This window comes from Nyctibius grandis (genome assembly GCF_013368605.1).
Source record: "Nyctibius grandis isolate bNycGra1 chromosome W unlocalized genomic scaffold, bNycGra1.pri SUPER_W_unloc_2, whole genome shotgun sequence".
Classification (NCBI taxonomy): domain Eukaryota; kingdom Metazoa; phylum Chordata; class Aves; order Nyctibiiformes; family Nyctibiidae; genus Nyctibius; species Nyctibius grandis.
The window spans coordinates 2364916-2379503 of record NW_027167473.1 but is presented as its reverse complement, the minus strand read 5'-3'; the positions used below and the strand labels follow the sequence as shown (position 1 = coordinate 2379503).

Here is a 14588-nt window from a genome sequence, read left to right as displayed (position 1 = left end):
ATGATGTCCTTGAGTATGGAATCTGTCTTTGGTCAGTTTGGCTCAGCTGTCTTGGCTATGTGTGCTCTTAACCTCTTGCCCACCCCCAGCCTACTTGCTCTTTCGGGGACAGGGGCAAGCCTTTATGCTCTGCAGGTACTGTTCAATAATAGCCAATGCACTGGTGTGTTATCAATGCTCTTTTAGCAACAAATAACACCATATGGGTTGCTATGAACATAGTTAACTCCATCCCAGCCAGACCCAGTAGATAAGCATATAATTTCATCTATTTGTACACATATGTGGAATTGCAGTAGTATAATAATGGTGGCCACTCCTACAAAAGGCAGCCTAGGGAGCACCGCAAACAGAGCGGGCAAACAGAGCGTGGCGCGTCAACCAGGGTGTGGTGCGGCAGTTTGTGCAGCAGTTCACCCGGGAGGGCGTGCAGGGAGGGTGGCACAGATCAAGCCCATACACCCTACCTGACCCTCAAGGCAGAATGGTGGGCACTCGCCTGAGAGCAAGGGCTGCTGCTGTTACTGGAAAAGAGTAACCAGGAAAACTCTCCAAACCAACTGATAGTTTAGAAAGCTGACATTCGTTTATTGCAGCACCGGGTGCATGGGGGATCTCTCCTCCTAGCATGCACACCCAGGGACAAAAGCACACTCATTATATACATTATAGAAAAATGAATATTCATACAATTCCAAGAAAAGCCCACCTATTCTAAGAAACCTTATGCATATGCTAATATATTATGTAGTTGTCTTTGCGCATGCGTACTAAATTGGGGAAGGGGTCTTGGGTGGGCTCTGGGGGTCTCTAGTGGTCGTAATCCCCCATAGTTATGCTGTCCGCTGTACGACCCCGCTTCTGCACAAGCGTGGTCGAGGCCTTCTTGTTGACACATGCAGGTGGCTCCAAGGAGAAGATCCTGTTCTGGTTCTTACAGGATTTATCTCTACTCCTGGCACCAGAGCTTGTGAATCAAGTTAATTTAGACACTACAAAATCGTTGTTCACAGTCTTGTTTATCTCTTGCCCTTCTTTGTAATTAGTGAGAAATTTAAGAGAGACCTTGGATTCTCTAAGACTAAGCGCAAGCAAGAATCAGTGACGACTATAACTCTGTTATCAGTCCTAGAAGCAGACCCTATCTACAAAACATGTAGTTAGCTTCAGAACGTACTGTTATTTTAGCTGAAAGGAAAATTACTGACAGGAAAGTTGATTCTGTCTAAAGGTTACACAGAGTAGGCCTTTTAGGGCCTATTCTGAGGCCTACTCTTACTAAACCATCTGGTATCACTGCTTCGGCTTGGGGATCTGCACCATATACCCCAGTGGTGACCAATGCCTCCACCCAGACAGAGCTGCTGAAGGGAGAGGCTGCAGTGCAGATCTCAGGCTGCAGCAAGTGCCTTGACCTTTCTCTTGGGACAGGGATGGGCAGCAGACCTGCCTGCAATAGGGGTGCCCAGGTGGAGGAGCTCCTGCAGCAGGTGGCTGAGCTGCAGGATGTGGTGAGGAGGCTGCGTGACATCAGGGAGGCTGAGAAGGAGTTGGATAATGGGGTCCAAGTGCAGGCTGCAGTGGCCCCACAGTCCATGGCCAAACAGACAAAACCCTCCCCAGAGGCACACACAGAAGGAAGAGGGGATAAAACTGCCGAAGAATGAAAGGTTGCAAAGGCAAGGACCAGCAGGAGGAAGAGACTTCCCCCGAAGCCTGAGGTGCCCTTGCAGAACCGCTTCACTCCTCTGCAGACTGAGGAAAGACCCATTGCATCAGGAGAGACACTGGAGCTCGGCAAGGCAACCAAATGTGCTCCCTGTATAACGACCAGCACTACCAAGAAAAAGAGACGTGTGATAGTGGGAGGTGACTCTCTGCTGAGAGGCACGGAGGCGCCCATATGCTGACTTGATGCACTCTCTAGAGAGGTGTGCTGCTTACCGGGGGCTCGCATCAGGGATGTCACTGAGAGACTACCGAGCCTCGTATAGCCCATGGACTATTACACTGCTGTTGTTCCATGTGGGCACCAGTGATACAGCCAAGAGCAGTCTGAGGCATATCAAGGAGGACTACAGAGCCCTGGGAGCAGTGGTAAAGGACTCTGGGACCCAGGTAGCTTTTTCATCCTTCTGGTCAAAGGGAAGGGGATTGAAAGGGCCAGTCAAATTAGGCAAATTAACAAATGGTTACAGGACTGGTGCCACAGACAGGGATTCAGCTACTTAGACCATGGGACCCGCTTTGAGAAACCTGGTCTACTGGCGGCCGATGGGGTCCATCTGACAGAGAAGGGGAAGAGCATCTTGGGTCATAGGCTTGCCAAGCTGGTGAAGAGGGCTTTAAACTAGATTTCCCAGGGGAGGGGAAACTCAGTCCATCCCACTCCTTCCAGTTTGATGCCAGGGCCAGCAATAGATGCCCAGAGCCTGGAGAAGTATTGCAGGTCAGCAGGAGAGCACTGGAAGAGCAGCGGAAAGGAATCTCAGGCAGTAAGTTAGGTTCATTGGGTGCCCAACTTAAATGCCTCTATGCAAACGTATGTAGCATAGGGAATAAACAAGAGGAGCTAGAGACGTGCGCATGTCTGCAGGGCTATGACCTTATTGGCATCACGGAGACATGGTGGGACGGCTCCTATGACTGGAGTGTGGGAATGGAAGGATACAGGCTCTTTAGGAAGGACAGGCATGGGAGATGAGGAGGGGTGTAGCCCTCTATGTCAAGGACCAGCTGGAGTGCATAGCGCTCTTCCTGGGGATGGAGGAAGAGGTGACAGAGAGCTTATGGGTCAGGATTAAAGGGAAGGCAAGGACTGGAGACATTATACTAGGCATCTGCTACAGGCCACCTGATCAGGAAGAATGAGTGGTTGAGGCCCTCTATAGACAGATAGGTGTAGCCTCACATTCTCAGGCCCTGGTCCTCATGGGGGACTTCAACCACCCCGATATCTGTTTGAAGGACAACACAGCAGGACACAAGCAATCCAGGAGGTTCCTGGAATGCGTGGATGATACATTTCTTCTCCAAGTGATAGAGGAGGCGACGAGGAGGGGTGCCATGCTGGTCCATGTTCTCACCAACAAGGAGGGGCTGGTGGGGAATGTGAAGCTCAAGGGCAGCCTTGGCTGCAGTGACCATGAAATGGTGGAGTTCAAGATCCTTAGGGCATCAAGGAGGGCGCACAGCAAGCTCACCACCCTGGACTTCAGGAGAGCAGACTTTGGCCTCTTCAGGGACCTGCTTGGTAGAGTCCCTTGGGATAAAGACCTGGAGGGAAGAGGGGCCCAAGAAAGCTGGTTAGTATTCAAGGGCCACCTCCTCCAAGCTCAGGACCGATGCATCCCGACAAAGAGGAAGGCAGGCAAAAACTCCAGGAGGCCTCAATGAATGAACAAGGAGCTCCTGGATAAACTCAGGCAAAAGAAGGAAGCCTACAGAGGGTGGAAGCAAGGGCAGGTAGCCTGGGAGGAATACAGAGAAATTGTCCAAGCAGCCAGGGATCAGGTTAGGAAAGCTAAAGCCTTGATGGAATTAAATCTGGCCAGGGACGTCAAGGGCAACAAGAAAAGCTTCTATAGGTATGTCAGTGATAAAAGGAAGGCTAGAGAAAATGTGGGCCCTCTCTGTAAGGAAACGAGAGATCTGGTTACCTGGGATATGGAGAAGGCTGAGATACTCAATGACTTTTTTGCCTTAGTCTTCACCAGCAAGTGGTCTAGCCACACTGCCCAAGTCGTGGGAGACAGAGGCAAAGACTGGGAGGATGAAGAACCGCCCACTGTAGGAGAAGATCAGGTTCGAGACCATCTAAGGAACCTGAAGGTGCACAAGTCCATGGGACCTGATGAGGTGCATCCACGGGTCCTGAGGGAACTGGCGGATGAAGTTGCTAAGCCGCTATCCATCATTTTTGAGAAGTCGTGGCAGTCTGGTGAAGTCCCCACTGACTGGAAAAGGGGAAACATCACCCCCATTTTCAAAAAGGGAAAAAAGGAAGACCCGGGGAACGACAGGCCAGTCAGCCTCATCTCTGTGCCTGGCAAGATCATGGAGCAGATCCTCCTGGAAACTATACTAAGGCACATGGAAATCAAGGAGGTGATTGGTGACAGCCAACATGGCTTCACTAAGGGCAAATCACGCCTGACAAATTTGGTGGCCTTCTACGACGGGGTTGCAGCATTGGTGGATACGGGAAGAGTGATTGACGTCATCTACCTGGACTTCTGCAAAGCATTTGACACTGTCCCACATGACATCCTTGCCTCTAAATTGGAGAGACATGGACTTGACAGATGGACCACTCGGTGGATAAAAAATTGGCTGGATGGTCGCACTCAGAGAGTTACGGTCAACAACTCAATGTCCAAGTGGACACCAGTGACGAGTGGCGTTCCTCAGGGGTCGGTATTGGGACCGGTCCTGTTTAACATCTTTGTCGGCGACATGGACATTGGGATTGAGTGCGCCCTCAGCAAGTTTGCCGACACCACCGAGCTGTGTGGTGTGGTCAACACGCTGGAGGGAAGGGATGCCATCCAGAGGGACCTTGACAGGCTTGAGAGGTGGGCCCGTGCGAACCTCATGACGTTCAACATAGCCAAGTGCAAGGTCCTCCATGTGGGTCGGGGCAATCCCAAGCACAAATACAGGCTGGGCGGAGAACGGATTGAGAGCAGCCCTGAGGAGAAGGACTTGGGGGTGATGGTTGACGAGAAGCTCAACATGAGCTGGCAATGTGCGCTTGCAGCCCAGAAAGCCAACCGTATCCTGGGCTGCATCAAAAGTGTGGCCAGCAGGTCGAGGGAGGTGATTCTGCCCCTTTACTCCGCTCTCGTGAGACCCTACCTGGAGTACTGCATCCAACATAAGGTCATGGACTGGTTGGAATGAGTCCAGAGGAGGGCCACGAAGATGCTCAGAGGGCTGGAGCACCTCTGCTATTAAGACAGGCTGAGAGAGTTGTAGTTGTTCAGCCTGGAGAAGAGAAGGCTCCGGGGAGACTTTCCAGCAGCCTTCCAGTACCTGAAGGGGGCCTACAGGAACGATGGAGAGGGACTTTTTTCAAGGGCATGTAGTGATGGGACGAGGGGGAATGGTTTTAAACTGAAAGAGGGTAGATTTAGATTAGATATGAGGAAGAAATTCTTTCCTGTGAGGATGGTGAGACACTGGAACAGGTTGCCCAGAGAAGTTGTGGCTGCCCCGTCCCTGGCAGTGTTCAAGGCCAGGTTGGATGGGGCTTTGAGCAGCCTGGTCTGGTGGAAGGCATCCCTGCCCATGGCAGGGGGGTTGGAACTAGATGATCTTTAAAGTCCCTTCCAACCCAAACCATTCTAACATTCTATGATTCTATGATTATGTATAGTGCTACACCTCCACCTCGCTTGCCCTGCCTATCCCTCCTGAACAGCCTGTAGCCCTCCATCCCAGCACTCCAATCATGGATCTCATTCCTCCAAGTCTCACTAAAACCAATGACATTGTAGCTCTGGGAGCTGACCAGTGCTTTCAGTTCATCCCATTCGTTTCTTATACTGCGTGTGTTGGTGTACAAGCATTTCAGAAGTGCTCCTGAGCCCTCCATACTCACAGGAGCAGCGGAAATGTTCCTACTAGGATTGCCACCATCAGGCAATGCCACGTCAACCTTTAGCTTACCTACTGCAATCCTGTTGGTATCCCCTTCCTCATTCACACAGAATCACAGAATCACCCAGGTTGGAAGAGACCTCAGGGATCATCGAGTCCAACCGTTGCCCTGACACCACCCTGTCAACTAGACCATGGCACTAAGTGCCATGTCCAGTCTTTTCTTAAACACATCCAGAGATGGTGACTCCACCACCTCCCTGGGCAGCCCATTCCAATGTCTAATAACCCTTTCTGTAAAGAAATTCTTCCTAATGTCCAACCTGAACCTCCCCTAGCGAAGCTTGAGGCTGTGTCACAGAATCACAGAATCACAGAATGTTAGGGATTGGAAGGGACCTCGAAAGATCATCTAGTCCAATCCCCCTGCCGGGGCAGGATTGCCTAGACCATATCACACAGGAACGCGTCCAGGCGGGTTTTGAATGTCTCCAGAGAAGGAGACTCCACAACCTCTCTGGGCAGCCTGTTCCAGTGTTCGGTCACCCTCACCGTAAAGAAGTTTTTCCTCATATTTAAGTGGAACCTCCTGTGTTCCAGCTTGCACCCATTGCCCCTTGTCCTGTCAAGGGATGTCACTGAGAAGAGCCTGGCTCCATCCTCATGACACTTGCCCTTTACATATTTATAAACATTAATGAGGTCACCCCTCAGTCTCCTCTTCTCCAAGCTAAAGAGACCCAGCTCCCTCAGCCTCTCCTCATAAGGGAGATGTTCCACTCCCTTAATCATCTTCGTGGCTCTGCGCTGGACTCTCTCTAGCAGTTCCCTGTCCTTCTTGAACTGAGGGGCCCAGAACTGGACACAATATTCCAGATGCGGCCTCACCAGGGCAGAGTAGAGGGGGAGGAGAACCTCTCTCGACCTGCTGACCACACCCCTTCTAATACACCCCAGGATGCCATTGGCCTTCTTGGCCACAAGGGCACACTGCTGGCTCATGGTCATCCTGTTGTCCACTAGGACCCCCAGGTCCCTTTCCCCTACGCTGGTCTCCAACAGCTCTGCCCCCAACTTGTACTGGTACATGGGGTTGTTCTTGCCCAGATGCAGGACTCTACACTTGCCCTTGTTATATTTCATTAAATTCCTCCCCACCCAACTCTCCAGCCTGTCCAGGTCTCTCTGAATGGCTGCGCAGCCTTCTGGTGTGTCAGCCACTCCTCCCAGTTTTGTGTCATCAGCGAACTTGCTGACAGCACACTCTATTCCCTCATCCAAGTCATTAATGAATATATTGACTAGAACTGGTCCCAGAACCGACCCTTGAGGGACTCCGCTAGACACAGGCCTCCAACTGGACTCAGTCCCATTGACCACCACTCTCTGGCTTCTTTCCTTCAGCCAGTTCACAATCCACCTCACTACCCGATCATCCAGACCACACTTCCCCAGTTTAGCTGCAAGGATGCTGTGTCCTCTTGTCCTATCACTAGTTGCCTGGGAGAAGAGGCCAACTCCCACTTCACTACAACCTCCCTTCAGGTAGTTGTAGACTGCAATAAGGTCACCTCTGAGCCTCCTCTTCTCCAGGCTAAACAACCCCAGCTCCCTCAGACGTTCCTCGTAGGACAGACCCTCCAGACCCTTCACCAGCTTGGTCGCCCTTCTCTGGACTCGCTCCAACATCTCAACATCCTTCTTGAAGTGCGGGGCCCAGAACTGAACACAGTACTCAAGGTGCGGCCTCACCAGTGCCGAGTACAGAGGGACGATCACTTCCCTAGACCAGCTGGCTACACTATTCCTAATAGAGGCCAGGATGCCATTGGCCTTCTTGGCCACCTGGGCACACTGCTGGCTCATGTTTAGCCGGCTGTCGATCAGCACCCCCAGGTCTCTTTCCACCGGGCCACTTTCTAACCACTCTTCCCCCAACCTGTAGAGCTGCATGGGGTTGTTGTGGCCCAAGTGTAAGACCCAGCACTTGTTCTTGTTGAACCTCATGCCGTTGGTCTCGGCCCATCTATCTAACCTGTCCAGATCCCTCTGTAGGGCCTTCCTACCCTCCAGCAGATCGACACTCCCACCCAGCTTGGTGTCATCTGCAAATTTGCTGAGGGTGCACTCAATCCCTACGTCTAGATCATCTCTAAAGATATTGAACAGCACCGGCCCCAGAACTGAGCCCTGGTGAACACCGCTAGTGACCGGCCGCCAGTTGGACTTTGCCCCATTCACCACCACTCTCTGGGCTCTGCCATCCAGCCAGTTTTTAACCCATTTTTAACATTGATTCTAGTTAAAAGCTCTCTAGATCAGTCCCCCCAGCTTACGCCCAAAGACCTGTTTTCCCCATCGGGACAGGTGGATCCCATTAGGCCCCAGCATACCTTTTCTCTTGAAGGCTCTTCCATGATTTAAAACCCCAAAGGTTTGGCGTAGACACAAGTCCTGGAGAAAGGTATTGATATCCTGGGCTCGCCTGTTTCTTCCGAGATCTCCCCACATTACTGGGAGGGTTGAGGAAAATACTACCTACCTGTTCTCACGAATTTTTTAGCATTCTTCCCAGGGCTCTGAATTCTTTTTTGATTGACCTCAGATTCTTTGTTGCGACATCATTTTCATCCACATGAAAGAGCAGGAATGGATAGTAGTCTGAAGGTTGAACAGGCTCTTCAGTCTTGTGGTGACGTCCCTAATTCGGGTCCCAGGGAGGCAGCAAACTTCTGTGAAAACAGGGTCCGGTCTGCAAACGGGTGTTTCCATTCTGCACAGGAGGGAATCTCCAATTAACATAACTCGCCGTTGTTTCTTCTCAGCACTGGTCTTAATGCAGGTTTTGTGTCGAGGGGTTGGTCTCTCTGACCTTGGCAAGACTGCTTGCACAGGTTCCTCCTCTTTCTCATTATGCGCTTCATCTACTGTACCCAGGGCCTCGTACCTGTTCTGTAAGGGTATCTTAGAGGATAACTTAGAGGGTAAGGAGGTGTATCTCTTACCACTCCGTGCTGTAACCTTCTTCCACCCCTCCTTATCCCTTGTGAGAATGCCTTCCTTCTGGCACAAAGCAGATGCAGGACCTGCCTCTGTAGTGACCACGCTCAGTTGGCTTCTATGCATCATAAATGGCAGAGTACAGCTTCATTGATCAATCTCCCTCTCAGACTCTTGAATACTCCTGTCTGCTCACCTCCTCCTACAGCTCAGCCACCAAGCAGAGCAGTTCATCAGTCTGGTCACACCTCCCACAGTCTTGCTTGCAATCTCTTTCCACCTCTAGGAATATCCCTTCACACATCCCACAGCAGGAAACCTGCATGGTCGCATGCTTGAACAGAAGCTCTGTCTGTGTGGCTGCATTGGTTCTACCAGGTGCTAGAAGCTCAGGAGAAGCAGAGGACACTTATTTTTGCCGGGTGGTCGCCATGCTGTTGCGTGCCTGCCCACTGCCGTGCGCCTGCCCACTGCCGCTCACCTGCCCACCAATCAAAAGTCAGAGTAGGGTAATGAGAAATAAAAACAAATCTTAAAACACCTTCCTCCCACCCCTCCCTTCTTCCTGGGCTCAACTTCACTCCCAATTTTCTCTGCCTCCTCCCCCCAAGTGGCACAGGGGGACAGGGAGTGGGAGTAGCAGTCAGTTCATCACACGTTGTCTCTGCCGCTCCTTCTGCCTCACACTCTTCCCTTGCTCCAGCGTACGGTTCCACCCATGGGAGACAGTCCTCCACGAACTTCTCCAATGTGGGCCCTTCCCACAGGCTGCAGTTTTTCACAAACTGCTCTAGCATGGGTCCTTTCCATGGGGTGCAGTCCTTCAGGAACGGAATGCTCCAGCGTGGATCCCCCACAGGGTCACAAGTCCAGCCAGAAAACCTGCTCCAGCGTGGGCTCCTCTCCACGGGGCCACAGGTCCTGCCAGAAGCCTGCTCCAGCGTGGGCTTACCACAGGGTCACAGCCTCCTTTGGGAGCATCCACCTGCTCCGATGTGGGGTCCTCCATGGGCTGCAGGGGGACAACCTGCCTCACCATGGTCTTCACCACAGGCTGCAGGGGAATCTCTGCTCTGGCTCCTGGATCACCTCCTCCCCCTCCTTCTTCACTGACCTTGGTGTCTGCAGTGTTGTTTCTCTCTCATATTCTCACTCCTCTCTTCTGGCTGCTGTTGTGCAGCAGTTTTTCCCCCTTCTTAAATATGTTATCGCAGAGGCGCTACCAATATCACTGATTGATTGACTCAGCCTTGGCCAGTGGTGGGTCTGTCTTGGAGCCGACTGGCACTGTCTCTGTCAGACATGGGGGAAACATTGGACATCATCTCAGAGAAGCCACCCCTGTAGCCCCCCTGCTACCAAAACCTTGCCACACAAAACCAATACACATGCTTTACCTAAAAGCAGTTCCTGCTATCACTACTGGAGACAGAGTACTGGTCTAAATGGATCATGGGTCTGATCTAGTAGGACATTTCTTATTTTCTTCATTAAAAAATGTTTATTTACTCTGAGACATAGAAAAGATTAGCATTTGTGTTAGTCATGTGTTTGAGTGGTTTTTATTTCATTCTTCATAGTTATATTATTTTTATACTTATGCAGATGATGGTTTTCATATACTTTCAGATAAAGTATTCTCACATTTCTGCTCAAAGTAAGTGCAGCATTTTTTTCTTAGTCTTAAATAAGAACACTAAGACATTTGGTCTTACTAGTGACCTGAGAATTGTCAAATTTTAGCTTCTTCAGAGAAGCAGCTTAAACATATTATTGTGGAACAAAGTGCAAACTTATTATAAATCTATGATTTATGTCAACCACAAGTATTGATGTTTGTATGCTTTAAAATCACCGTATTCTTTTTTTTTTTCTTCTCAGGAAAGGAGACTGAAAAAGCCAGAGATCGATGTGATAAAGCCACTATGAAACTTCATATGTTGCATAATCAATATGTATTGGCACTAAAAGGAGCACAGTTACATCAGCACCAATATTATGACACTACACTTCCTCTGTTACTTGATTCACTACAGAAGATGGAAGAAGAAATGATTAAAGCCCTGTAAGCTGTATTTTCTTATATATTTATTATTTCTGCATTTTTTGTGTAATATTCTAATTGATTCATAGTATTATTAGAAAATAATAAACCTTCCTCAATTATTTGTATATCAAGGAGTAGTGAAAAAGTTGTTTTCATCTTTCTGTTACGACCTGGTCGCAACTAGTTCATAAATCCCTTGGAGTAAATTAAGGTGAAACGACACCAAATAACTGGTATGAAATTAAGAACAATTTATTAATACAGGGAAAGTTGCATGGTTGTAAGTGTCTTGGGTTTCTAAAGGCATTGTGAAAAGAGAGAAAAGGAAAAGCGAAAGAGGATAGAGACTATGAGAGAGAGAAAGAGAGATCACCACCCTTGGATCCAGCGATGTACGTTGTCTGTAGAGTCGGTAAGTTGCTTGCAGAGTTGCTCCTCTGGTAAATCGCTTGCAGGATCGGTCCTCAGGTGACAGGCGGGAGCGCGCGCCAGCATCCCAAGTGAGAAGGTCTAAATACTTTAGGTCATTTGCATGCGAGATAGGAGAGGGTGGTAACATCCCTCTTGTCTCCCCCCCTCTGCTCGCTTCCCATGCTAATTGGGACGCCTGCGCTTTGTAGTCTTAGATTGTTCTCAAAATGAGTCGGTGGTCCCCCAAGGGGTGTCTGGTGGTCGTGATCCCCTAGTTGTGGTGTCCGCTGTATGACCCCGCTTCTGCACAAGCGTGGCTGAGACCTTGCAAAGTTGTTGCACATGTAGGCTGGTCCCAAGGAAAAGATACCATCCCGCCTCCGCAGGACTTATCTCTTCCTCCAGCCAGAGTTGTAAATCACAACAATTAAGGCACAGCAGGGGTATTGTTCTGTTCCCAAGACCCTTATCTCTTGCCAGACTTGCAGGCCTCTGTAGTATGCGTACCCTCCTCCAGCCAGAGTTGTCAAACAAGTTGTTTAAGGCATACAAACTCTGTCCGTCACACCACCCTGTGACTTAAACACTTGTTTGTATGTCCCCTAAGTCACCTGGGTTGGTTGGTAGCTCCAGGTCCTCATCGATAGTGGTGATTTTTACATAGCGGATAGAGGGAGAGGAAAGAGAAGAGATAGAAGACAGTAATGGAGAGATCATACATGGCACAATAGCCATGCCGAGCATCATCAATACAATCCCAATCAACAAAGTGATTCCAATTTGTGTCAACCATTTTCCCCACCCCGTGAGTCCCAGAGATTTTAATAAGGATGCGATCCAGGAGCCAGGAGCCAGTCCATCAAACCAGTCCTTTGGTTGCATTGATTGGAATAATTCAGCCGTTTGGTCCGCAGTCGTCTTCATCTTTGCACGAGTTTTGTCTATAGAGGTAGAGGCGTTGTGGATCGTAACACAACATTCTCCTTTGCTGAGGTTTAACATTCCACATACTCCATGCTCCTTTAACAATAACATATCTAGTGCTAACCGATTTTGAAGGGTCATTTTAGAGACTTGTACTTGCTGATTCAAATCTCCAAAAGCATATCTGGTCCAATTGCTTAGGATTTGTACCTGCCAGGTTATGTTTTCCAAAACAAATTGATGTCTCCTTAAGGGTCTGTAAAATTTAAAATGGTTATTTGACGTATAGGAGATATATTGCAGGCAGGGTCCTGGTTTCTCCAGCCCTTTGGAGGGGTATCCTCAGCAAGTACACATGCCTTGAATTAAGGTCCTTGATCTTGCCCCCCCACACACACATTCTGACAAAACCTTGTCTTAAGCATTAAAATTGTTTTCTCCACAATCAACATAACTGATTAATTAGATTAACAAGATACATAAGTTCCCTCCCCAAAACACATTGTTCGGTAATGATAAATGCATGTTATAAGGATACATAAACAAATGATTGCATAAGTGATTATTTGGTCTAGTATCAGCATTTATTTAGCATTCTGTTGTCCGGTCCTTTTCCTCTGGCTAGTTCCTGAAAGAGAAAAGAGAACAGGACTCGGCCCAATACAGAGCCAGTGGTTAAAAGGAAGGAACAATCCACCGAGTATTGATCTTGTGCTCTTTGCCATGGGTATCGGTGGCCCCGATTAGTTTCTTATCTGGGAAAATGCCACTATGGGGAGCAGCCTCTGGAGCGTTGACATTTGTGCCCCAGTGTCCACAACAAAGGTAACAGGAGTTTTAAAAGGGTCAAGGGGAAAGGTGATTATCATCCTGAATTTTTGCCAAATCTGTAGGGTAGTAGGGAATCGTATGAGTGGTGACTTGTTGTGCTCCCCCTTGCCCATCATGCTCCTTTTGCTGATTTGCTTGCCTTTGCTCTTGGGCAGCCATCAGAGCAGCACTCAAAACACCACAGACCAGCGCTTTCCCTTTTCCAAGCTTGAATTTTCGTTCCTTCATCAAGACTGTAATCCGGTCCACTACAGCTTGGGGATCATGCCAATTATTATGTGCCCAGGTCATACCGGGAGGGGAAGGATGAGCATTATAGCTCTCCAGTTTCTCTAGAAGACTACATTGCACTTGAGATTCCCCCAGGGGGATCCCATTTTTTGTATCCTACACATCGGACTCCCCCAGGGGGGTCCTATTTCATCGTTGTAGTTCTCCAGTTTCTCTAGGAGACTACATTCCACTTGAGCCTACACATCGGACTCCCCCAGGGGGGTCCTTTTTCATCGTTGTAGCTCTCCAGTTTCTCTAGGAGACTACATTCCACTTGAGATTCCCCCAGGGGGATCCCATTTTTTGTATCCTACACATTGGACTCCCCCAGGGGGGTCCTTAAATTCATCATTATCCCTCAGAGGGATGATATCTTCCTCCCTGGCAGACTCCCTACTGAAGAGAACTCACTCTTACTTGAGTCTGGGCACCACCAGTTACTTTACTCTTAGCAAGGGATCCTGCTGACTACGCCAATTTAATGTTACGACCTGGTCGCAACTAGTTCATAAATCCCTTGGAGTAAATTAAGGTGAAATGACACCAAATAACTGGTATGAAATTAAGAACAATTTATTAATACAGGGAAAGCGGCATGGTTGTAAGTGTCTTGGGTTTCTAAAGGCATTGTGAAAAGAGAGAAAAGGAAAAGGGAAAAGAGAAAGAGGATAGAGACTATAAGAGAGAGAGAAAGAGAGAGATCACCACCCTTGGATCCAGCGATGTACGTTGTCTGTAGAGTCGGTAAGTTGCTTGCAGAGTTGCTCCTCTGGTAAATCGCTTGCAGGATCGGTCCTCAGGTGACAGGCGGGAGCGCGCGCCAGCATCCCAAGTGAGAAGGTCTAAATACTTTAGGTCATTTGCATGCGAGATAGGAGAGGGTGGTAACATCCCTCTTGTCTCCCCCCCTCTGCTCGCTTCCCATGCTAATTGGGACGCCTGCGCTTTGTAGTCTTAGATTGTTCTCAAAATGAGTCGGTGGTCCCCCAAGGGGTGTCTGGTGGTCGTGATCCCCTAGTTGTGGTGTCCGCTGTATGACCCCGCTTCTGCACAAGCGTGGCTGAGACCTTGCAAAGTTGTTGCACATGTAGGCTGGTCCCAAGGAAAAGATACCATCCCGCCTCCGCAGGACTTATCTCTTCCTCCAGCCAGAGTTGTAAATCACAACAATTAAGGCACAGCAGGGGTATTGTTCTGTTCCCAAGACCCTTATCTCTTGCCAGACTTGCAGGCCTCTGTAGTATGCGTACCCTCCTCCAGCCAGAGTTGTCAAACAAGTTGTTTAAGGCATACAAACTCTGTCCGTCACACCACCCTGTGACTTAAACACTTGTTTGTATGTCCCCTAAGTCACCTGGGTTGGTTGGTAGCTCCAGGTCCTCATCGATAGTGGTGATTTTTACATAGCGGATAGAGGGAGAGGAAAGAGAAGAGATAGAAGACAGTAATGGAGAGATCATACATGGCACAATAGCCATGCCGAGCATCATCAATACAATCC

At 49.2% G+C, this 14588-nt stretch overlaps 1 protein-coding gene across 1 annotated transcript in view; it reads left to right on the top strand.

The window, feature by feature from the left end:
- LOC137677142 (tyrosine-protein kinase Fer-like) overlaps positions 1 to 14588 on the top strand; it is a 276620-nt gene that overhangs the window by 78601 nt on the left and 183431 nt on the right. Inside the window, exon 6 of the mRNA XM_068424347.1 lies at positions 10483 to 10666. Coding sequence (XP_068280448.1) covers positions 10483 to 10666 — 184 coding nt within the window. The remainder of the gene's footprint in view (positions 1 to 10482; positions 10667 to 14588) is intronic.